The sequence below is a fragment of the Carcharhinus amblyrhynchos genome, chromosome 1, assembly GCF_965287045.1.
Source record: "Carcharhinus amblyrhynchos chromosome 1, sCarAmb.v2.hapA, whole genome shotgun sequence".
Classification (NCBI taxonomy): domain Eukaryota; kingdom Metazoa; phylum Chordata; class Chondrichthyes; order Carcharhiniformes; family Carcharhinidae; genus Carcharhinus; species Carcharhinus amblyrhynchos.
Window position 1 is genome coordinate 131,196,464 of NC_137324.1, and position 23,666 is coordinate 131,220,129.

The 23,666-nt window shown below is 41.5% G+C and overlaps 1 protein-coding gene across 3 annotated transcripts in view; it reads left to right on the forward strand.

The window, feature by feature from the left end:
* Positions 1–6,628: 6,628 nt before the first annotated feature.
* fbxw7 (F-box and WD repeat domain containing 7) overlaps positions 6,629–23,666 on the forward strand; it is a 361,222-nt gene continuing 344,184 nt past the window's right edge. The window contains exons 1-2 of one of the 3 annotated variants that reach the window (XM_080192746.1): positions 6,629–7,214; positions 17,532–17,567. In XM_080192746.1, the coding sequence (XP_080048872.1) occupies positions 7,038–7,214; positions 17,532–17,567 (213 nt within the window). In that variant the 5' untranslated portion in view covers positions 6,629–7,037. The remainder of the gene's footprint in view (positions 7,215–17,531; positions 17,568–23,666) is intronic. The other 2 variants (XM_080192757.1, XM_080192765.1) reach the window with 2 other exon arrangements.

Here is a 23,666-nt window from a genome sequence, read left to right on the forward strand (position 1 = left end):
TGGTTTGCTCCCTAATTGCTTCATCTCTGACTCAGATGCTCCTGTGTCTTGCAAAAGTCTTCTTGTTACTTATTCGAGTTGTTTTCCCTACTATGATGTCCATGTTTGCGCCCTAATGTCCAAATCAGTGCCAAATGAATTCAACCATCCATTGACACAAATTCCACAAGGCTGTCACTCCCCTGCCAAATGACCCATTGTTTGATCATCGTGGTGAGCAAAGATATCCACAAACTTCTTTTCTGAACTATGAACTGCATCCTTGGCATCTCTCCTACCTTTGCCATTCTTACATCTACAGGTGTTTAGTTCATGGATAATTTTGTGATCAAGTTATCTCTGCTGGTTTCCTCATGCACCTTGCCTATCTAATCCAGCCATAGCTCTGAAATTCCACATCTCTTTTGTCACCATTCCATGCCCTCTCCAGTTCATATTTTTCTAAAGAAGCATATGTTATCTAAATGGTGAGAAATTGCAGAACAGTGAGATGCAGAGGGATCTGGATGTTCCTGTGCATAAATCACAAAAGGTTAGTATGCAGGTACAACAAGAAATTAGGGAAACTAACAGAATGGTATTGTTCATTGTGAAGGGAATTAAATACAAAGTAAGGAGGTTATGCTTCAGTCATATAGAGCATTGGTGTGGCCATATCTGGAGTACTGTGTACAATATTTTTCCTTACTTAAGATAGGTTTACTCAATTATTACCTGGAAATGGGCAGGTTGTTTAATAGCAAAGGCTGGACCAGCTAGGCTTGTCTCTACTGGCATTTAGAAGAGTAAGAGGCAGCTTGATTGAAATGTATAAGGTCCTAAGTGATGTTGACAAGTTGGATATGGAAAGGATGTTATTTATCGTGGGAAAATTTAGAACTAGGGAGTCACTATTTAAATATAAGGGATCACCCGTTTAAGACAGACATGAGGAGGAATATTTTCTTTCAAATGGTTGTGAATCTTTAGAACGCTCTCAAAAGGCTGTGGAAGTCGAATCTTTGAATATCTTTAAGGAGAGGACGATTGACTCTTGATAAATAAAGCGGTGAAAAGTTATTGGGATGGACAGAAAGGTGGTGTTGAAGTTAAAATTAGATGAGCCATGATCTTAAAGAATGGTGGAGTAGGTTTGAGGGGCCAAGTGGCCTATTCCTTTGTATTGTTGAGAAATTGGATAAAATAATTGCAGACTGGTGTTTGTAAAATGCTAGGGAAAGAATTGTATGCTCCCTTTAAAAGATGGTACATTTTCTGTGCTTAGAGAATTTTTAAAAAATCCAAGTACATAGGGAGCCCCAATAACCACATTTGTATTGAAAGGCCAAGCAGCAGCTTTTATCAAGACACCAGGCTTTTGAATGTAGCCAATCAATTTGAATCAGATACCAAGAATTTATTACATTTTAATCTGATGGTTTTGACAACTTAGGACCAATCCTATTGTGGGAAATATTGATATGTCATCACAGGTATAAAGAAGGGGAAAGTGGGACAAAAACCAAGAACAATGCCACCTGCCAGAGGTAACAACTCAGTGGTCACCCTCTCTCAGAGGGAGCAGTCAGAGAGAGAGAATTGCTGGCTCTCATAGCTTCATCTATGTCTTTGAGAAAGCACCATCTAGATAGAAAAGTTAATAGAGAAAAAAGAAGTTCCAGACAGAAGAATCAACAGAGAAAGCCTAGGATATTCCGGAAGACACAAAACCTGGTTGTAATCTAGAGCGTGACTAAATTTTATTCTGTTAATGAGTGGGAATTGTTTGAACAGCATACTATTAGAATCCTGTTTTATTCTGTAATAGTTAGAAGGGATTTATTCAGTTTGTTAACAGTTTAATTAATTTATTCACTTTTAGTTAGATAAATAAATTGATACGTGTTGATTTTAGAGCATGCCTCAGGGACTTATTTAGTGTTTAACCACTAGCAGTTGCTGGAGAGCAGGTCACACCACTTCACACACGCTTTTTACAGGCTATAGGGCAAGGTACTCCTCTTTGGGTGCTTCGGTGTTAGTTCTCAGGGGGGATCAACCTCTGCCTTGTAACAATATTTTTATCTTGTCCATGATGCTGCTCTTCTCCTCATACTGCTCCTTCCACCCATTTGCACTAATTTGCTGAACACAGAACTTCCCTTCCTGGTCGCTTTGGCAGTTAAAATTTTAAAGAGTTCCCTCTCCTGACTGTGTTATTTTGAACTGGGGGGGAAACAATCAGTTTCTTTCTCAAAAAACACAGTGCATTCCTCTTTCCAACTGGTTATCAACCATCCCTAACCTCCCTTCTCTCTTCAGAGACCTTACTGTCTCTCAGATTTATGCCTATCCATCCTCCAAGGAAAGATTAGGAGAAATTAGAACAGAAAAAAAAGCTAGCTAGAAATATATAAACAGATTAGAAGAGTTCCTACAGATATTTAAAGAAGAGTAACTCAGATGAGCATTGGTCCTCTAAAGATTGAGTCAGGGAATTAATAATGGAATATGAGTAAATGTGGATGAATTGGACAGATTCCTCTTTCTCCACTGCAGAAGGTACAAATGAATCCTAGAAATAACTGTGAATCAAGAGGTGAAAGGGAGAATTTATAACAATTACAATTACCAGGCAAAGGATACTGTGAAAATTATTCGAACTAAAAGCTGACAAATCCCAGGTCCTGATGGACTTCATCCTAGCATCTTAAAAGAGGCTGCGGAAATAGAAAATCCATTGGTTTTGATTTTATGAAATTCTGGAAAGGTCCCATTAGACTGGAAAATAATGAATGTAACTCCTCTATTTAAAGAAGAAGGAAAGCAGAAAGCAGAAACCTATAGGCCACTTATCTTAACATCTATCACAGGAAAAAGGCTGGAATCTATTAAGGTGATTATATCTGGGTACCGAGAAAATCTCAATGCAAACAGGCAGATTCAACATGGTTTTGTGAAGGTTTGACTAATCTATTAGAGTTCTTTGAGGAAGTAACAAGCAATGTGGATAAAGGAGAACCTGTTGATGTATATTTAGATTTTTAGAAATGATTTTGCAAGGAGCCTTATCAAAGAAATTAAGATCTCATGGTGTATGGGATAATATATTGATATGAAATCAAGATTGGACAGCTAACAGGAAACAGAGAATCAGCAAAACAAAGGTAATTTTCAGGATTGCAAGATGTTACAAGTGAGTGCCATGGGAAACTAGAGCAATTTAGGATCTCTAGCAATGATTTGGATGAAGGAATCAAATGTAATTCTTAAATTTGTTGGTGACAATTGCACAAAGATGGGTAGGAAAGTAAGTTGTGAATAGGACATAAGAACTACTGATAGGTTAAGTGAGTGGGCAAAAGTTTGACAAATGGAGTTTAATGCGGGGAAAATGTGAATTTGTTCACTTTTGCAGGAAGAATAGAGAAACAGCACATTAGTTAAAGAGAGATTGCAGAGCTCTGAGATACAGAGGGATCAGAGTGTCTAGTTGTATGAATCACAAAAAGTTAGTCTTTAGGTGCAGCAAGTAATTAGGAAGGCAATTGAAATGTTGTCATTTATTGCAAGAAGAATGGAAAGTAAAAGTGAAGTTTTGATACAGTTGTATGGGACATTGGCGGGACCACACCTTGAGTACTATGTATAGTTTTTTTGCATTAGAAGCAGTTCAGAGAAGTTACTGAGACGAATTTCTGGGATGAGGGCGTTATTACATGAGGGAAGGTTGGACAAGCTGGGCCTGTATCTGTTGGATTTTAGAAGAATAAGAGGTGATCTTATTGAAACAAACAAGATTTTTGGGGACTTGACTAGGTGGATTGTGGGATAGACCAAAGGGACGCAGTTTAAGAATAAGGGATCTTCCATCCAAGGTGGAGATGAAGAGAAATTGCTTCTCCCAGAGAGTTGTTATTTTGGGATTCTTTCTCTCAGAGAGCATTGATATATGTAAATGACTGAATTCTTAGAGATTTTTGATCTACAAGGTTACAGAAAGCATGCAGGAAAGTGGAGTTAAGGCTACATTCAGATCAGACATTATCTAATTGAATGTCAAAGAAAGCTTGAGTGGCTGAATAGCCTACTCCTAATTCATATATAGGTATGTAATCCAAGGGGCGGCGTGGCAGTGCAGTGGTCAGTGCTGTTACCTCCCAGGGACCCAGGTTTGGTTCTGACCTTACAGGTGGGATTTTACAGCCTTGCTTGACCCAAGACCAGAAAATAATGCAAAAGGTCAACAGACATTTCCATTGACCACCCCGCACCTGCTCTGATTTCATGGGGGGCAGGGTGGTAGAATTTCAGCCTAGATGTCAGTCTGTGTGGAGTTTTGATGTTCTCTCTTTATCTTTGTGTGTTTTTTGCCAGGTGCTTTAGTTTCCTCCCACAGTCGAAAGATGTGTGGGTTAGGTGAATTAGCCATGCTAAATTGCCCCCCAGTTTTTGTCTGTGAATGTGTGCTCTGTGATAGACTGGCATCCAGTCCTGGGTGCATCCTGCCTAGCACTCAGGGATAGCATCAATTCCCCGCAACCCTGAATTGGAGTAAGCAGTCAAGTGAAGTGAATTATGTAATCCATCAGCATTTTTGTAACTTTTGGTCTGCAGTACTTGTTTTGCAAACTTAAACATTTTTCCGTCTTCGAAATGGCCTCTGCCAAAATACAGGTACCATTTTGGTTCAGAACTTCTATGTTCAATTGCACTTTTCCCAGAACTAGTTTGAATGGACAAGACATCCAAAACCTTTTCTTCTCATGGAGTAAATGAATTTTCTTTACTAGGAATAGAACGAGAAACCTGTCACAGCACAATCTGATCTCATTTCTCTGAGTTATGTTGAACTTTGAACTTGACATAAAACAAGTGGCACCATTGAATCTTCTTGAGGGCTGTAGCCCTCTCCTGGGTATTGGAGCATCCCGATACTGAACCTCCTTGAAAGCACATCTCCATACTGAGTCAGTGAGAGATTTACTCCACTCCCCGGGGTTGGGACATCTCCACACTGAATCAGTGAGAGATTTACTCCCCTCCTGGGGTTGGAACATCTCCATACTGAATCAGTGAGAGATTTACCCCTCTCCCCACGGTTGGAGCATCTCCATACTGAATCAGTGAGAGATTTACCTCTCTCCCCACGGTTGGAGCATCTCCATACTGAATCAGTGAGAGATTTACCTCTCTCCCCACGGTTGGAGCATCTCCATACTGAATCAGTGAGAGATTTACCTCTCTCCCCAGGGTTGGAGCATCTCCATACTGAATCAGTGAGAGATTTACCCCTCTCCCTCAGGTTGGAACATCTCCATACTGAATCAGTGAGAGATTTACCTCTCTCCCCAGGGTTGGAGCATCTCCATACTGAATCAGTGAGAGATTTACCCCTCTCCCCACGGTTGGAGCATCTCCATACTGAATCAGTGAGAGATTTACCTCTCTCCCCAGGGTTGGAACATCTCCATACTGAATCAGTGAGAGATTTACCTCTCTCCCCAGGGTTGGAGCATCTCCATACTGAATCAGTGAGAGATTTACCTCTCTCCCCACGGTTGGAGCATCTCCATACTGAATCAGTGAGAGATTTACCTCTCTCCCCAGGGTTGGAACATCTCCATACTGAATCAGTGAGAGATTTACCTCTCTCCCCAGGGTTGGAGCATCTCCATACTGAATCAGTGAGAGATTTACTCCCCTCCTGGGGTTGGAACATCTCCATACTGAATCAGTGAGAGATTTACCCCTCTCCCCACGGTTGGAGCATCTCCATACTGAATCAGTGAGAGATTTACCTCTCTCCCCACGGTTGGAGCATCTCCATACTGAATCAGTGAGAGATTTACCTCTCTCCCCAGGGTTGGAGCATCTCCATACTGAATCAGTGAGAGATTTACCCCTCTCCCTCGGGTTGGAACATCTCCATACTGAATCAGTGAGAGATTTACCTCTCTCCCCAGGGTTGGAGCATCTCCATACTGAATCAGTGAGAGATTTACCCCTCTCCCCACGGTTGGAGCATCTCCATACTGAATCAGTGAGAGATTTACCTCTCTCCCCAGGGTTGGAACATCTCCATACTGAATCAGTGAGAGATTTACCTCTCTCCCCAGGGTTGGAGCATCTCCATACTGAATCAGTGAGAGATTTACCTCTCTCCCCACGGTTGCAGCATCTCCATACTGAATCAGTGAGAGATTTACCTCTCTCCCCAGGGTTGGAACATCTCCATACTGAATCAGTGAGAGATTTACCTCTCTCCCCAGGGTTGGAGCATCTCCATACTGAATCAGTGAGAGATTTACCCCTCTCCCTCGGGTTGGAACATCTCCATACTGAATCAGTGAGAGATTTACCTCTCTCCCTGGGGTTACAGCATCTCTGTGCTTCCTTCTCTCTCTGACACAGCCGGCCCGGGCTGATGTCATTTCCCCGCGCCGTCAGTGCGAAGGGGTGACTCCCGCTCGCGCTCTCCGGCCCCGCCCCCGCTCTCCCCTTCGCCGCTGCCCGGCCCCGCCCCCTCCCCCCCCCGCAGTCGCTGGCCCCGCCCCTCTCCCCCTCCTCTCCCCTCCCCCACCCACACACCCACACACACACACACACTCTCTCTCTCTCAGCCTGAAGTTCAGTGGAAGGCTCCAGAACAGAGCGTCCGGCTCGCGAGCTCGCTCCAGACACACACAGACAGAGAGCTCGAGCGAGCGAGCAGAGTGCGCCTGCCCGGTGCAGAGTCAGGGCTCCCGTTTCCCCCCCCACCCCCCCTCCTCTCCCCATCCTCTCAATAACACGGCGGCAACAAGCCCTGGTGTGAGGGAGGACACTCACTCTGCCAGCCTGAGGAGGGGGCACCGTGCAGGGAAAGTTTAGAGAGAGCCCGGGCTGCGGTGGGAAGGGAGGCCGCGGACAGGGTCTGCACTACAAAGAGGTGGACTGTGTGTGAACCGGGGGGGAGGCCGGGGTTGGGGGGAGGGGGGTGATGGGGGAGACGGGCATTGCCCCGGACTAGAGCGGGGGACACCCCCCCTCCCCCCGGGACCACTTTTGTTAAACTGATGAGTAGCAACCCCGCCCGCTCTCCCCTGGGCAAAGTCCTGACACCGAGCGGGACCCCCACCCCACCGATCCGATCCCATTGCCGGCTTAGTGCGGGGAGTGGTGGTGAGGAGTCCCGGAGCCGCTGGGAGCTGCATTTCATCTGGAGTCAAAGCGTGTCTCATCCTCCCGCTCGGGTGAGTTACTCATTCACACACATTGTGCTGTTAGCTACAGAGAGAGAGAGGGGGCGGGGGATCCCCCTCACTGTGTATTGGAGTGGAAAGGAGTGAGATCAGTAAATAATGAACACCAAGAGCAGAAAAAAACGCACATCAATCCTGCTCTCGTCCTTCTCCTTTCAGGGGGTTGGCCAGCGCAGTGATCCCATTAGAAGTTAATCCACATGATTGTCTGATTGTCAAGTTCAGATAACGAAATCAATCGGTACCTTTTTAAGTCAAAGTATGATTGGTTTATTGAAATGCCCGTACACCCCTAGAAAAGTAATTCATACTATATCTGAAGATCCAAAGCTTAAATATAATATTTTTGATCCGTTTGTAGAGTGTTTCAAAGCCAATTTGATGTTTACAATCAAGCGTGAGCAGGTTTGTTTCTTCCAATCACCAATGCGAAGTGAGATTTCCAATGTACCGTAACGTTTGATGCCAAGATGATATAATCTCCCAGCTGCTTTCAGTTCTTCAGCTGAAAGTTCATTTTAAGTATTTTTATTGAATGCAGTTATCTGATCTTGTATATATATGATCATGTTGATTCATAGTCTCATGGTATTACGCAGGTGCCGACCATGGATATGTTATGGGTTACGCTGATATTTCTAATTAGTGAATGTCTTTGAGTTCATTGGTTTTTCAGAGTAGATACGGAGGGCTGTCAGGATTATATCTTTCGAAGGGATGTTTCTTTTAGCTTGCATTTTTTGCTGCACTGAGTGGTTATGCTGTGTTGATGAATTGGCAACACAAAAACTAAATTTTATCTCCAAGTGCTGTGCTTTGTTTGGCTTCATGTTTGCAGTATGAATCTTCATTTAAATTTTATTAGAACAGCTCAACATCCTAGTTTTTTCTTAACAATTTGAAAAGTCCTCATATTGCAGCTGGATCTTCCTTGACTTACTTCCATTAGTACTACATATATTTGTAAAGCACAATATTTAGCCTGATGAATATAAAGAAACAGCACAGCTCTGCATTATCTGCTTTCACTGCCTCAACATGTACTTGCAGGTACCTTCGATGTAATGGCTGTATAAAATTATTATCTATAAACTTATATTGCCTAAATTAGATTTGATTGACTTAGCTACCTGAGAGAAAAATGAATTAAATTGTAAATATCAAATTTACCTATTGCCCACTTCGTAAAAACAGCAAACCTGCTAGGTGTACGTGTATTTCATTGAAACCATCCACAACCAATTGGTTGGTATGAGAGCTTTTTTGCAACAAGAGAAGTAGGAATAGGGGGATACACAGAGGAGACCATACTGGAGTAGGATATGGACAATGTGTAGTTGGGATTTTGGTTCAGGTAGTGAGTTCTGGTAAGTTTTATCTCAATTTAAATTTATATTAAGGGTGGTGTGCCATGACTGCAGTATGTGGGAATCTGTGGAATGCATTGTAATCCCAGACAACCACATCAGTAGTAAGTGTCTGCAGTTTAGGCAATCTTGACTCTGAGTTGCTGAAACTATGGGACATCAGGGAGAGAGAGTTGCGCAGACACTTTGATTCAGGAGGCAGTCCTTCGAGCAGAGAGAACTTTAGAGTTATTTCATGAATGACCAGAGATAGGGAGGGTGCGCTGGTGAGCCAGGCAGGTATGGAAAATCAGCTTGTAGAGAAGCCTTAGCCTATGACTTTGTCTAACATATACATAGTGCTTACTATCTGTGTGAATGAGAAAATGTGAGTGCCATTCAAGTGGGAGGAGTGAATAGAAATGTGATCGCCTCCTTAGCGTCCCTGTGTCAAGAGACAATGGGTGCATGTCAGTGGGTTGCTGGAGTAACCTCTCCATGGCATGTGTCTGGGCGAGATATATATACATGGGAGTTGTGGGCTGCCCAAGCATTAGAGCCCCCATATTGACCTTACTGGTGATGTCCAGAGGAGTGCAAAGCTTAACACCTTACACCAGTTTGGCTGCGGGAACATGCACCTTTCCAGGTTGCGCACGTGCACACCTGCCCACACACAAACTATGGGACATCTACGGACACTTTAACTTACACATTTTTGGACTGTGGAAGAAAACCAGAGCACTCAGTGAAAACCCACACAAACACTGGGAGAACATGCAAACTCTATACAAACGCCTGAGGCTGGAAATGAACCTTGGTCCTTGGAGCTGTGAGGTAGTAGTGCCAACCACTATGTAAGTCTGACAGTGATACGACAAAGCACAGTCATGGGATAGATATTGTTTTCTACAGCCTTGAGCAGGAGCCCTGAAGGTTATATTGTCTCCCTGGTGCCAGGGTTAAGATGTGGAGATGCTGGCATTGGATTGGGGTAAACACATTGAGAAGTCTCACAACACCAGGTTAAAGTCTAACAGGTTTATTTGGTAGCAAACGCCACTACTTTTCAGGGCTTTCCCCTTCGTCAGGTGAGTGGGGAGTTCTGACCACAAACAGACCATTTAAAGGCACACGCTCAGTTTACAGAATACTGATTAGAATGCAAGTCTTTACATCTATACGAGTCTTAAAGGTGCAGAGAATATGAGTGGAGATAGCATTAAGCATAGGTTAAAGAGTTGTCTATTGTCTCCAGACAGGACAATAAGTGAGATGTTGCAAACCCAGGCACGTCATGGGCGTTACAAAGAGTGTAACATGAACCCAAGATCTCAGTTGAGGCCGTCCTTGTGTGTGGAACTTGGCTATCAGTCTCTGCTCAGCGACTCTGCATTGTTATGTGCCGTGAAGGCCGCTTTGGAGAATGCTTACCCAAAGATCAGAGGCCGAATGCCCATGACCACTGAAGTGTTCTCCAATAGGAATTCCTGTATGGAGACAACACACATCTCTTTAACGTGTGCTTATTGCTCTCTCCACTTGCACTGTCTGTACCTTTTAAGACTTGATTATCTGTAAAGACTCGCATTCCAACCATTATTTTGTAAATTCAGTTTGTGTTTTTATATGCCTTGTTTATGAACAGAACTCCCACTTGCCTGATCAAGTAGCAGCGCTCCAAAAGCTTTTGCTACCAGATAAACCTGTTGGACTTTAACATGGTGTTGTGAGACTTCTTACTGCCAGGGTTAAGGTCAGTTTATGGCTGGAGAAGTGGGGTGGGTGGATTCAGTTGTCAGGGTCCACATGGAAACCATTGACATAGGTAGAACCAATCCACTAAGAGAATTTGAGGTGGTAAGATCCAAGTTAAAAAGCACACACAAAAAGTAATAATCTCTACATTGTTATCTGAGCTACCTGTCAAATGGCATTGGGATTAGAGAATTAAACATGTGCCTCGAGAGTGGTGTGGTGAGAAGTGTTTTGAATCATGGCACTCTGGCATCAGTACTCGGAGAAGAGGGAGCTAATCCATTCAGATGGGCTGCACCAGAGCCAGGATGGAACAAGTCTCCTGTTCAATTATACAACTAGAGCTATGGAAAGAGTGGAGACCGGGGTTTAGGTGAAGAGAGATTAAGAAATCCAAAGAGATAAGTCAAGACATTGGAACAGTATAATGATACCAGTAAAGACCAGCCGGAAGGGATAGAATTTTAAGAAAAAAAATTGAATAGAAGTTAAAAGATAAAATTAAAAGTCTGAATGCAAAAAGCATTTGCGATGAGATAGATGAATTGTTGGCACAAGTTAGGTAAATGATATAAATGAGCTGCTCCTAACCTTTTTCTTTATATGAACCACTAGGTCATCATCAAAAATTTTTGCGTACGCAAGGCATTTTAAACTATTTTTGCATAGTCTATGGTGGTGGGAGTCAATCTTGTATATCAACAGATATTAAAAATGCAGCTATTTCTAATAATTTACAAATACATTGCACTGATCACAGCACATTCATTTGTAGTAGGCCTACCAGTGGAAACAGATAACACTTCATTTATGAGAAGGCAGATGTTGTTTTGCAGATGTCAAACTCTGGAGGTCAGGTTCCAGGGATGGCCGTCTCAATTGCAGATTAGTTTATTTATTAGTGTCACAAGTAGGCTTACATTAACACTGCAATGCAATTATTGTGAAAATCCCTTAGTCGCCACACTCTGGCGCCTGTCTGGGTACACTGAGGGAGAATTTAGCATGGCCAATGCACCTAACCAGCACGTCTTTAAAACAGTGGGAAGAAACTGGAGCACCCGGAGGTGAAACATGCAGATATGGGGAGAATGTGCAAATTTCGCGTAGACAGTGAACCAAGTTGAGAATCGAATCCAGGTCCCTGGTGCTGTGAGGCATCAGTGCTAACCACCAGATTTGGTTCAGCCTTGACTTTACTCCGATTATTTGGTCTTCAATGCGATAAGCCCTAAAAATCTAATTTCACAAAGGTTGTAGGAAAAGGGATCAGAAATGTTACTGGTTTGTTGGACATTTCTAGGTATTCTGTAACAGCTTTAAGCCAAAGATCAGTCAGGTAGTTATGAGAAAAATCCAGCTTTAAAACACTGTCATAACACAGTTCCACAAGGTTGTCTTGCTCTGGCGAGGATGTCATCATTAAGGCTCACAAATGGGATTTTGTACCCAGTTGAACTTTTGTATGGGGAACAGGGAAGAACTCGCATAGCTGTTTTCAAACTTTGTAGGCGCTCATCGTTGTCATGTTTCACACTGGAAGCTGCGTTTCTGCCGTGGCCAAAAGATCTGAGATTAGCAAACAAGTCATAGTTCAACTGTTCAAGTTATTTGGCCCACATCTCTCTTTTCTTGATCATTGTTTCTATTTTGTATTGCACATGAAATGAAAGACTGTCACTGATTTCCCCTGAAGACTCAGATTGAGACCATTTAAGTGATGGAAAATATCTGCCATATTCAATTTGGCTAGCCACTGAAGCATTGAGAGTTCAAACTGAGTCAAGTAACAAATAAAAATTAACTTCTTCATGCAAAATGTTGCAAAAAAACAGTAGCAAGCCTACTGGAAGTGTTTTAGAAACCAGCCAAGGGTCACCAAAAAGTTGATGAGGGGAAACAAAAGAATAAACTGGTGAGTAATATAAAACAGATTGTAAGATCTTTTATAGGTATATAAAACAGAAGACTGTAACTAAAGTAAGTATTACTTCCTTAGAAGCAGAGACAAGAGAAATTATTATGGCGAATGAGGAAATGATAGGTATTCAACAAATATTTTGTCTGTCTTCACAATAGAATTTGTGGAAGAGTAAAAATAGTCAAAAACTTCTCAGCCTTTTGAGAGTAGGTACAGAGGAGATATCAGGGGTAAGTTTTTCACTGAGGGTGGTGGGTGAGTGGAATCGGCTGCCATCGGTGGTGGTGGAGGCAAATTTGATAGGGTCTTTCAAGACACTTCTGGATGAGTACATGGAACTTAATAGAATTGAAGGTTATAGGTAAGCCGAGTAGGTATGGATATCATCGGCGCAACTTGTGGGCCGAAGGACCTGCTTGTGCTGTAGTTTTTAAATGTTCTAAGATCAGGTGTAGTATCGACATGCTGTGCTTGGTTGAAGTCATTAGGTTACATTTCAGCTTCATTTGAAGCAATTTTTAAAGCGGCATCTTGGCCTTTTGGCTAAGATGCAAATGAGATCAAGCCTTGGAGAAGGAGCTACACCTACTCCAATCAGCTTGGATCACATAGATCAAGCCCAAGACAGGAGGTGAGAGCCCTGTCTTGTCAGCTTGGATTGGGAATGTCTCAACTTGTTGAGACTCTGAATTGGACTTGATTGGATTGAATTTGAATAAAAACAAAACAAAAATTGGTGTGTTGGCACATTCCTGACTTTGATCTAACGTCAGTTTCTCTGAAAATCTTATCCAAGCCCCTGCTACCTCTATTCTAATGTGATTCTGGATGGCCTCCCACATTCTAACCGCTTGTAAGCTTGAAGTCTCCAAAACTCTGCTGTCCGTGTCCTTCCTTAGAAGTCCCATTCATCCATTGCTCCTGTACTTGGTGACTTTTGGTTTCCAATCAAGAAATTTTTAAAATTCTCATCTTTCTTTTCAAATCCCACCATGATCTTGCCCTCCCTCTTTCTGATTTTAATTGCTCTACTATTGGCTTTTTTCTTTAATTGTCCAGACTCTAATTGTCATAATTTCCTCCCTCTGCATATCTACCTCTTTATTTTGCTTTCCTCCTTTAAGACACTCCTTAAAACTTAGCTCATTGACTAAGCTTACAGCCAGTTGCTATAACATTTCTTTAAGTGGCTTGCTGTCAAATTTTGCTTTATATCTCTCTTGCAAAGATCTGTGGATTATTTTATTGCATTAAAGACACAGTATAAATGTGTGATGATTGTCCCGTTAAGGACCACATATTCCGTGGAACCAACTGGGGAGCAGGGTGGACGATCACCCTGGTGGTATGTGCAGTCTTCTGTACTCGGTCATCTCGGGAGCTGATTTGCAGCCTCTACAGTTTTAACCTGTTAATAAACGAGTTGAACGAGCATCTTTACAAAATGGGAGTTGTATGTGCTGGGAAAATGTATAAGTGTGCTCAAATGATGTCAGGCACATGTTTCATTTGTATTGCTTCTAGTGTTAAATCCAGGGGTAATCCTTTAATTTCAAACCTTTGCTAATCAGTTTTCTCTCAACTATGAAATCTTAGAAGAAAATATAATGTAGAAACTATAGGAACTTAGCCACAGGAGTATGTTGTGGCTAAGTTCCTCCTTACATTTAGCTCATGGCTGACTTGTATTTTAACTCCCAGTTATCAAATTGATTCCATATCCCTTCATGTCCTTGCCTAACACGAGTAAGGTGGTGGAAGCAGGCACGCTAGGGTTGTTTAAGAGTCACTTAGACAGCCATATGAGCGGGCTACATATAGGGGGATATAGTAGGCCTTACTAAACATTGTAGGCTTGGGAATACGTTTTGCCTCAGGGATGTTAGTCTTTGCCTGTTTAATAATGAATTTTTTTGTCTCCACAGGCATTTAAGTCCAGCAAGGGGCATGCATGCGGCAGGTTGTAGTGGGCTGCTCTTGGACGTTGCTTCGGGAGTTGCCTATTGCTTCATGTCGTTAGTGTGCTTAAACTGGACCATCTCGAGGGCAACATGACAGCTCAGAGACTATCTCTGTTGCTGTGCAGACACATGGATTTGGGCCTGTGTCTGTGGGAGTTTGCACGTTCTCCCCGTGGTTGCGTGGGTTTCCTCCGGGTGCTCCGGTTTCCTCCCACATCCCCAAAGATGTGCTTTTAGGCTGATTGATTGGGTACTAAATTGTCCCTAAATTGGACCTCCCTGATCCTCGCACGTTAGGCGTAGACTAAAATCATGAATAGGTCACTGAGACAGTGGGACGGCGGCGCGGGCTCGTTGGGCCGAAGGGCCTGTTTCCCGTGCTGTGTTGTTCTTTGTTCTTTGTTCTTTGTAACTCACTTGGTCTTGGCCTCAACAGATTTTTTAGGGGAAAGTTCCAGATTCCTTGAAGTGCTTCCTAAATTCACTCCTGAATGGCCAAGCACTAATTTTCTGGATTCTTTGATCAGAGCAAATATCAAACCTTTAATTATCTTAAACATCTCAATTAGATCAGCCCTTCCCCTTCTATACTCAGGATAATACAAGTCGATTTAACCTATGCAACCTGTCTCGGCTGTGTTCTGGTAAATCAGCACATCATCAGATAGCTATCCAAAATAGCTATATTTGCACTCCCTATCCTGTTTGTTTAGTCTTTTGCATTAAGCTAAGGGTCGGTAATCTATTTAAATACTAAAGGTCTTTGCTATCCATCTCAAGATTAATTGTAATTTCTAATTCTTAGATCTCAACACCCTCTGTTAGGCATATAATTCTGACACAATGTTGCACATTACTGATTAAAGAAGATGCTTGTGTGTCTATCAACAGTGATTATATTGTGTTTCTGATAGCTTTGACATTTATTGTCAAAACAGTAGTTTGTGATTAAAATCTCTGATAGGTGGCTACAATTTTTCACTTAAGTTGATGAAATCCATATTTATTTACTAACGATATCAAGCAATATAGCTGTTATTTCAAACTGAACTTAAATCAATTACTTTAGTGCAAAGGAATTAATTAGAATTGTATCAGAGTTTACATCACATAAAAGAAAATCCATACTTTACAATTAAATTGTACAAGAATATTAGCAATGAAGTGGGAGTGTGAGACATTAATCACTGCTTATGTATTTAAGTTCCACATTGCATTTAGACTGCTGAAACCAGTCACATGTTTCTGTGGTTTGTTTACACTGAGTGGCTTGAACTTTGAATTTTTCAGCAGTCTATTATTTCCATGTTAAGTCACCCTCTGAGCTGTTGAAATTTAAATATTGAAGCATGCAAGTAAGATTTTCTAAACACTTAAAGCCAGATGGTATAAACTTACTCGAGTGGATACTTTTAAATGAGTTTGCTACTGTAGTAGAATTATATCCTATGCAGCATCAGACTTGGTTTATATCTGACCATCTGCAGCAGGATGTCTGTACAACAATGCAACGGATGTGACATAAATCCAAAGAGCATATGTTAAAGGTTGATGTACAGTTGAACTCTTAGTTAACCACATGCTCTTTAAAAGTGGTTAATTGATGCTTTCAGCAAAATATACTCTTGATCAGTAATGTATTAAATTACAGCATTTACAAATGATTATAGTAAGTTTGACTTGGTGGCCCTCTGCTAATTGATACTCCCCAGGAGGTGGCTGATTGTGAAAGCTACTAATTGAAAGTAGTAATATGTTAAGTGAACAAAATTCTGAGGAACCAGGAACAAAATTGTCAGTTGGGTTCCTATTGTATTATGTGACTTGTATAAATATGAAGTGCAAAATTATGACAGCTTGCATACAGTATCATTGTGCATTGCAGAATTTCCTTTGTTTCCCTAAAAGGAAAATCCTGGTGTTTGTGATGTGTTAGATCTCACACCTTGGTGCACTAATTAGTTGCGATGTAGTTCTGTTAATTTTGTATCTTTTCTGTTGTATCTTTAACAGAAGAAAATCCTGCTATGTTCCAAACTCTAAAAGCACATGTCTTCTCTAACACCCTTCATTTATTTAGGACCTTTTTAATTTGGAAAATCTCCTGAAGCTTTAATGAGAAAAATACCAAAAGCCATAGCCAAGTCATCATGGTAGCCAGGAGATGTAATAACAATTGAATAAACTTTTCAAAGCTGGAAGGAACAGGTAGAGGATTTTAGGGAGAGATAAAGTTACAGAGAATGGTGCTGCATGCAGAGATAATGTAGCAATTAGCAACAGAGATGTTATGATGGCTGGAGGAGGAGGAGAAAAACATTTGAAAGTTTGAGTAAATTTGCAGGGAACGGGAAAGGGATTTTTTTTAGGTAGAAATAGAGAAGGGAGAGAACTTGAAAACGTCTGTTGAGCTTACACCAACAATCATTGCTGTAAGCCAGACTCGTGAATGTTTGTGCTATGAAATCCATTGCAATGGTTAAGAAAGCAAGTTGAGAAGAACACAGTACACAAAGGGATATAGATGGTTAAGTGATTGGGCCAAAATTTGGCAGGTGGACAAAATGTGAAGTTGCCCAATTTGGTGGGAAGAACAGGAAAGAACAATTTTATTTAAATGGTGTGAGATTGCAGAATGTTGCAGTATGGAGGGATCAGGGTGTCGTTATATGCTCACTGGATTGAGAAGAAAGAGAGGTGATCTTATTGAAATAGTTAAGATTCTGAGGGGGCTTGATAGGGTAGATGCTGAGAGGATGTTTCCCCTTTTGGGGGAATCGAGAACTAGGGAGTACAATTTCAAAATAAGGGGCTTCCCATTTAAAATGGAAATGAGGAATTTCTTTCCTGAGGGTCAATAATCTTTTTCTACCCCAGAGAGCAATGGACGCTGGGTAAATGAATGTATTCAAGGCTGGGTGAGACAGATTTTTGATCTACAAGGGAGTCAGTTACAGGAGACAGTCAGGAAAGTGGTGTTAAGGCCATATTCAAGTCATCCATGATCTTATTGAATGGTAGGAACAACATCAAGGGACTAAATGACCTACTCCAGCTCCTATTTCTTGTTATGTTACTTGGAAAAATAGAAAATAAAAGCAGGAGTAGGCTACTCAGCCCTTTGAGCCTGCTCCACCATTCATTTTAACCATGGCTGATCATCAAACTTGATTTTCTAATCCTGTCTGCAAGCCCCCATCCTGCCCCGCTCCTTCATCCCCACCCTCATATCCCTTGACCCCTTTAGTCCCAAGAGCCATATCTGATTTCTTTTTGATTCATAATAGCTTGCATACTCAAGCAAGTATATTCTTTCCCCCAGGTTTCTGCTGCCACCACCCGCGCTCCTGCTGCTAAGGTATTTCTTCATACTGTTGAATGTATTGGTGCTAACAACTTTTTGGTTTCTTACCCATCCTCACATTTAAGCTACAACAATGGGTACAAACTATTTACTCATGGAAAGTAATGAGCTTAATTCTGATCTGTTATTCAGCACTGGGCTGGAAGCAAAGATCAGTGTCAACCAGGAGTTTTTCTGCTAGCTTTGCTCCTCAAGATATTGATTATGGTGCTGGGCAGTCATTGGTACATTTCCCAAAGGACCCTTTTCCATGTCTCAGTTGGTTATTCCCCATCACAAGTATCAATCCTCTCCTTTATCTTTTCACAAGATCTAGATTGAAAATGGCAACTTTGGATTCCCCCTTTGTTTTCTCCTCCCCATTAGTGCTGGGGTTAATTATGATGTCCCAGTTCCTTTCTTGATTGAGATGAGCAAATACATCAAATTAAATTTAGGACCTTTTACTCCATTTAGCTTTGGTGCATTTAATCCTAGGGCTAATGGGGAACATTTAGGCAAAACCTTAAGTTTAAGCAATGCTTTAGCCTCAGTTATTTGCAATATTCATTAACAACTTAGAAAATGGTGTAAGTCATTTGTGGATGACATAAAATTGGGCAGCGTTGTAGATAGTGTTGAGGGCAGCATAAAGTAACAGCAAGAGTGTTGATTGGGTGAAAGCTGTGGCAAATGGATTTTAATATAAACAAATGTGAGGTTACCCATTTCAAATCAAAAAAGGATAGATCAGGGTATTTTTGAGAAGGTGCAAAGTTAAATTCGGTGGATGTCCACCGGGATTTGGGGGTTCAGGTTCAAAACTCCTTAATGTCATAAACAGGTGCAGAAGATGGTCAAGAAGCCAAAAGCACGCTGGCCTTCAAATCTAAAGGGCCAGAATATAGGAATGCAGATGTTATGCAGCAGTTGCACAAAGCTGTAGTTAGACCCACTCAGATTATTGTGGGAGTTATGGGCATCACACCTTAGGAAGGATGTTTTGGCCCTGGAAGGAGTTAAACGCAGGTTTACAAGAATAATACCTGGACTTCAGGGACTAAACTATGAGGAGAGATTAGACAAATTAGGCCTTTATTCTGTCAAATTCAGAAGATTGAGGGATGATATGACACAAATCTATAAAATATTTACAGGGAAAGAGGACTGAATGGATAAGGATGAACTGTTTCCACTATTTGAAGATTCTAGAACCAGGCCTTAATCTAAAAATTAGGGCCAAGCATTCAGGAGAGACGTAGAAGTGATTTCTAACACGCGGAGAGTAGTGGAGGTTTGGAACTGTTCCTCAAGTGATGGTGGATGCTGGTTCAATTATTGGTTGCTTTAAGTCCAAAATAGACAATTTTTTGTTGAGCAGGGCTACCAAGGGCCTAGGGCAGGTACATGGAGCTAGGCCACAAATCAGCCATGATCTTATTGAATGGCAGAGTGGGCCCGAGGGGCTGAGTGGCCTAATCCTGTTCTTATGTTCACCAGCTGTAGCACACACACTACGGCTAAGCTTAAAAAATTGATGTGTAAACATGATCCTGCACAATCAGGACTAACTTTTCTATTTTGGATCTAATTTATTAGCAAGGTTTTTTTTGTAGCTTGTTCCTTTACACAGTTAGATTTAATTATGTTTGTTTTAGTCTGTATGTGAAAATGTGATTGGCTCAGTATTATGTTTGTTAATTACCTTTTGCAAGGGTAAGCTTGATGCACCATGAATGTGCTATACCCAGAATAAAATAACAAAATGTAATTTACTGATGTGAGAAAGGAAAGTTACTATATTGTAGTATGCAAAATATTTATCAATGCATTCTGATAGAATTTAAACTATTCTGCGTCTTTGACGTCTTTTCTATTCTAGTTCATTTAAAGTCATTTTTTAAACATTTCAAAACAAATGTGAATCTAAATGTCATGCTCATCTCTTGGCTTCAAAGTGTTGTTTTTTGCTTGGAGCTCTAGCCCGTGACAGCAAGAAATTCTGTTTACTTTCTAGCAACCTTGAGAGAAAAACCCTCATAGCTTAAAATGTAATGGCAAAATATATCTCCAGTATGAGTACTAAAGATTTATTTAATGCTCAAATATATTTTTAGTGACCGGAATTTTTGCATTCCAGTGATCAAAAGTGTGGTTGGTGCTAGATACTTAAAATTCATTATTAGAATATGAATCTGATGGGTGCGAGTCGCCTTGCAGCTTTAAACTTCCATGGAATTTTGAGGGTAAAATATGATTCAAATGTGTATTTAACAAATATCAGTACTTTTGCATTTATTCAATATTATTTGAAAATCATCTTATTTTCACTGTCTATGTGCTAAATAGAACCTACTCATAGTTTGGCTATCCTATATGTGATTGCTGAATTTGCATATATGTCTTGATGTTAAATCCTGGTATGCTTTTTGATTTTAATGGTTCATCATAGCCAACCCCAATCCAATCTACACCCAGTATCCACAGATGCATATTGCTGGCAGTAGTTGCTTGGTAGTGCTCAGAAATGGCATTTGCAGTTGGACTTCTTTTCCTTTTTCTCCAGCCTAGGAGAGCTAAAACTAATTGTTTTGCTTGTATCAGCCAACTAAACACAGATCAGCAATTAAACCTGGCATCTTCTAATCTTTATGACTCAGTTATAAATTTCTCAATACATCAAGGGAGTCACTTTCTTTGATTAAAGCAGTTCAGCTACTTTGAAATAGTTTAAATTCAATAATTCTTTAGAAGCTGAGCCTATGGCTGATACCTATTCCATTTAATTTTCTTTCTGAAGGTATCAATGTGCATAAATCTCTGTTTTTTGAGTTAATCTGGTAATCCTATTAACACTTATTTTGCACCCTTGTTTGATGGATGATTTGCTATGAATATTACCCCCTTTGTGTATCTTTAATTGATCCTTATTTTGAACATTTCAACAATTCATTGGCACAGTAAACCGTTTTTCCTATATCTGTAGAAAAACGGCTCCAAGCCCCATTGTTGATGCATCAGCTACCACTATTGTCGGCAGTTTGTGGGTATAATGTGCAAACACATTCAGAAAGATGGTTCTTTTGCTTGACACTCCTGTAGCATTATTGATCTTAGAAGGACTTGTAAATGTTCACTGATAGCAGAGAAATATGGGATGAATTTCCCCAACTGATTGACCATAGCTAAAGATCATTGTAGTCAGCAACAGTCCTGGGTTGTGGAAATTTTTTAGTTGCCTTGGCCTTTTGGCATCTGTTGTTATTCACTTTTGATGTATAATATGCCCAAAACCTCTGGTGGTCTTCCTAAGCCTGCATTTTTAAGAATGAGATCTGTTTGTTCAACAACTTTCAAACCTTCTGGACTTTGATCACAGTCTTCTTTGGTAGCACCACAGATGAACAGAACAGATTTTCCAAATGGCAAATAATGCCTTCTGTACCTTTGAGGACGTTGTACAAAATGTGTTGAAAGGTTTCTGGCATTGAGGATTTTTCCAAAGAGAAGATGACAAACAAAAACCACTGCAAAAAGTGATAAACTAAATAATCTTGATTCTTGGTTAAGGAGAATCAGCCAAAAATGGCTGAGAGCACCCAGCTTTGTAAAAAGAGTAGTTTTGGGTAGCTTCAACGGACTCATCATTAGAAGATGATGGCTGTATTTCTCTTTGAATGGTGTTATTTAGCTGTGCCAACTCAACACAAGGACTTGGGAGCTCTCACTAGACCTGTGCACTATTTTGTTGGCACCATAACAGGAGAGAAGACCCCTTGATGCAGCACCCTGTCAGTTTGCTCTGACTTTCTCAATCAGCAGGTGTGGTACTGACCTGGGGATAAAGAAGCAGATTGGATTTGCATCTAAGAGTAGACAGTATTGTAATACTCACTTTTGAGCCTTCCCAGTCCATGGAACAACCTAGGAGATTCATAGCCAAATAAGGCATCGCTGTCATCCTGTGTTAGCCCTTCAACTCTTTGTAGAAGACCAAACCCTGAACACAGTGATCTGTTAAACTAAGAAGGCTGCTAATCTTTTAGAATATAAAGAGTTTCATTAACTTATTTATGTCTAATCGTTATTGTGGTCTGGCTCTTCATTTTGAGGTCTGTGTTCCTGGCCCTTGAAGCATTATTTTTATTGTCTGGATCTTAAAATTATTAAGCCAGTCCAATTTGTCAGATGGGTGGGGCAATCAATTTTAGACCCGCATACGGGAAAGACCCCTCCCAAGCCTCAATATCTTCCTGACGTACACTCAGTTCTGTTATTCAACTCAGCCTGCCTTGCAAGTTGTTTGGCTTTCTCTACCATTAAATCCTCTTTAGTTTACAGAATGTCTGACAGCGTGTTGCCGAGCATGCTGACTGCTCTGCAGTCATGAATTGACCCATGCGAATCTTTACACCTAACCTGCTGTTCAAGTCCTAAAGTGCTCCTTCCACACACATTGTCAGCCACTTTAGGACCTGAACAGCAGGTTAGGTGTAAAGATTCGCATTCTAATCAGTAATCTCTAAACTGTCTGTGCTTTATATGCTCTGTCCGACGCCAGAACTCTCCATTCACCTGACGAAGAGGGAGTCCCCTCGAAAGCTTGTGAGTTTACTATCAAATAAATCGGTTGGACTAAAACCTGGTGTTGTCAGACTTTTTACTGTGTTTATCCCAGTCCAACGCTGGCACATCCACATCATGACTGACCTCCAGCCAGAAAAGGACCCTTCCACTACTACTCTGTCTCCTATTGCCCAGCCAGTTTTCAATCCATCTAGCTACCTGTCCTTGTATCCCATGTGCCTTAACCTTTTCTACCAGCCTACCGTGAAGGACTTTGTCAAACGCCTTACTGAAATCCATATAGATGACATCAATGGCTCGCCCATCGTCAACCGTTTTTGTCACCTCCTCAAAAAATTCTACCAGATTCGTAAGGCAAGATCTCCCCTGAACAAAGCCATGTTGCGTATCCCTAATCAGATCGCAACGCTCCAAATGCTTATATATCCTATCCCTAAGAATTTTTTCCAATAATTTTCCTACCACCGATGACAAACTCACTGGTCTATAATTACCAGGGTTGTCCCTACTACCCTTTTTAAACAGCGGTACCACATTAGCTACCCTCCAGTCCTCTGGGACCTCACCTGTGTCCAAAGAAGAGACAAAGATTTGCGTCAGAGGCCCAGCAATTTCGTCTTTCACCTCCCTAAGCGGCCTGGGATAAATACCATCAGGTCCTGGAGCTTTATCTGTTTTTATGCTACATAAAAACCCTAGCACTTCCTCCCTCGTAATGGATATTTCCTTCCACTGATCTACAGCTCCCTCCAAGACATTACACGACACCAAACCCCTCTCCTTTGTGAATACCGACGCAAAGTATTCATTCAGGATCTCCCCCATTCCCTCAGACTCGATGCATAGCTCCCCTTCTTTGTCCCTAAGAGGACCAATTTTCCCTCTAACCACTCTCTTGCTCCTAATATAAGAGTAAAATGCCTTTGGATTTTCCTTAATCCTATCAGCCAAAGCCATTTCATGCCCTCTTTTCGCCCTTCTAACTCCCCTTTTAAGCTCCCTCCTACTCTCTCTATTATTCCTCCAGTGCACTCTCCGTTCCCAGTTGTTTCGACCTAACATATGCCTCCCTCTTCTTCCTGATCAAGTCTTCGATACCCCCTGTAATCCACGGCTCTCTAATCCTGCCTTTCCCATCCTTCCTCTTTGCCGGCACATGCCTTTCCTGCAACATTATCAGTTTGCCCTTGAAAGCCTCCCACTTACCAACCGTGGACTTGCCAGCTAACAACCCCTCCCAATCAGTGTCCTTCAGCTCCCTCCTAATCCGGCTATAGCTCGCCTTCCCCCAGTTCAGCACCCTCCCCTTTCCATTTTTATCCTAAAGTAGACAGACTTGTGGTCACTGTTAGCCACATGTTCGCCTACCTCAACCTCAACCACCTGCCCCGGCTCATTACCCAACACTAAATCCAGTATAGCCCTCTCCCTAGTCGGGCTAGTTACGTACTGCTGCAAGGACCCTTCCAACACACATTTTACAAACTCCTCCCCATCCGTACCCCCAGCTCTAGGCACCTTCCAATC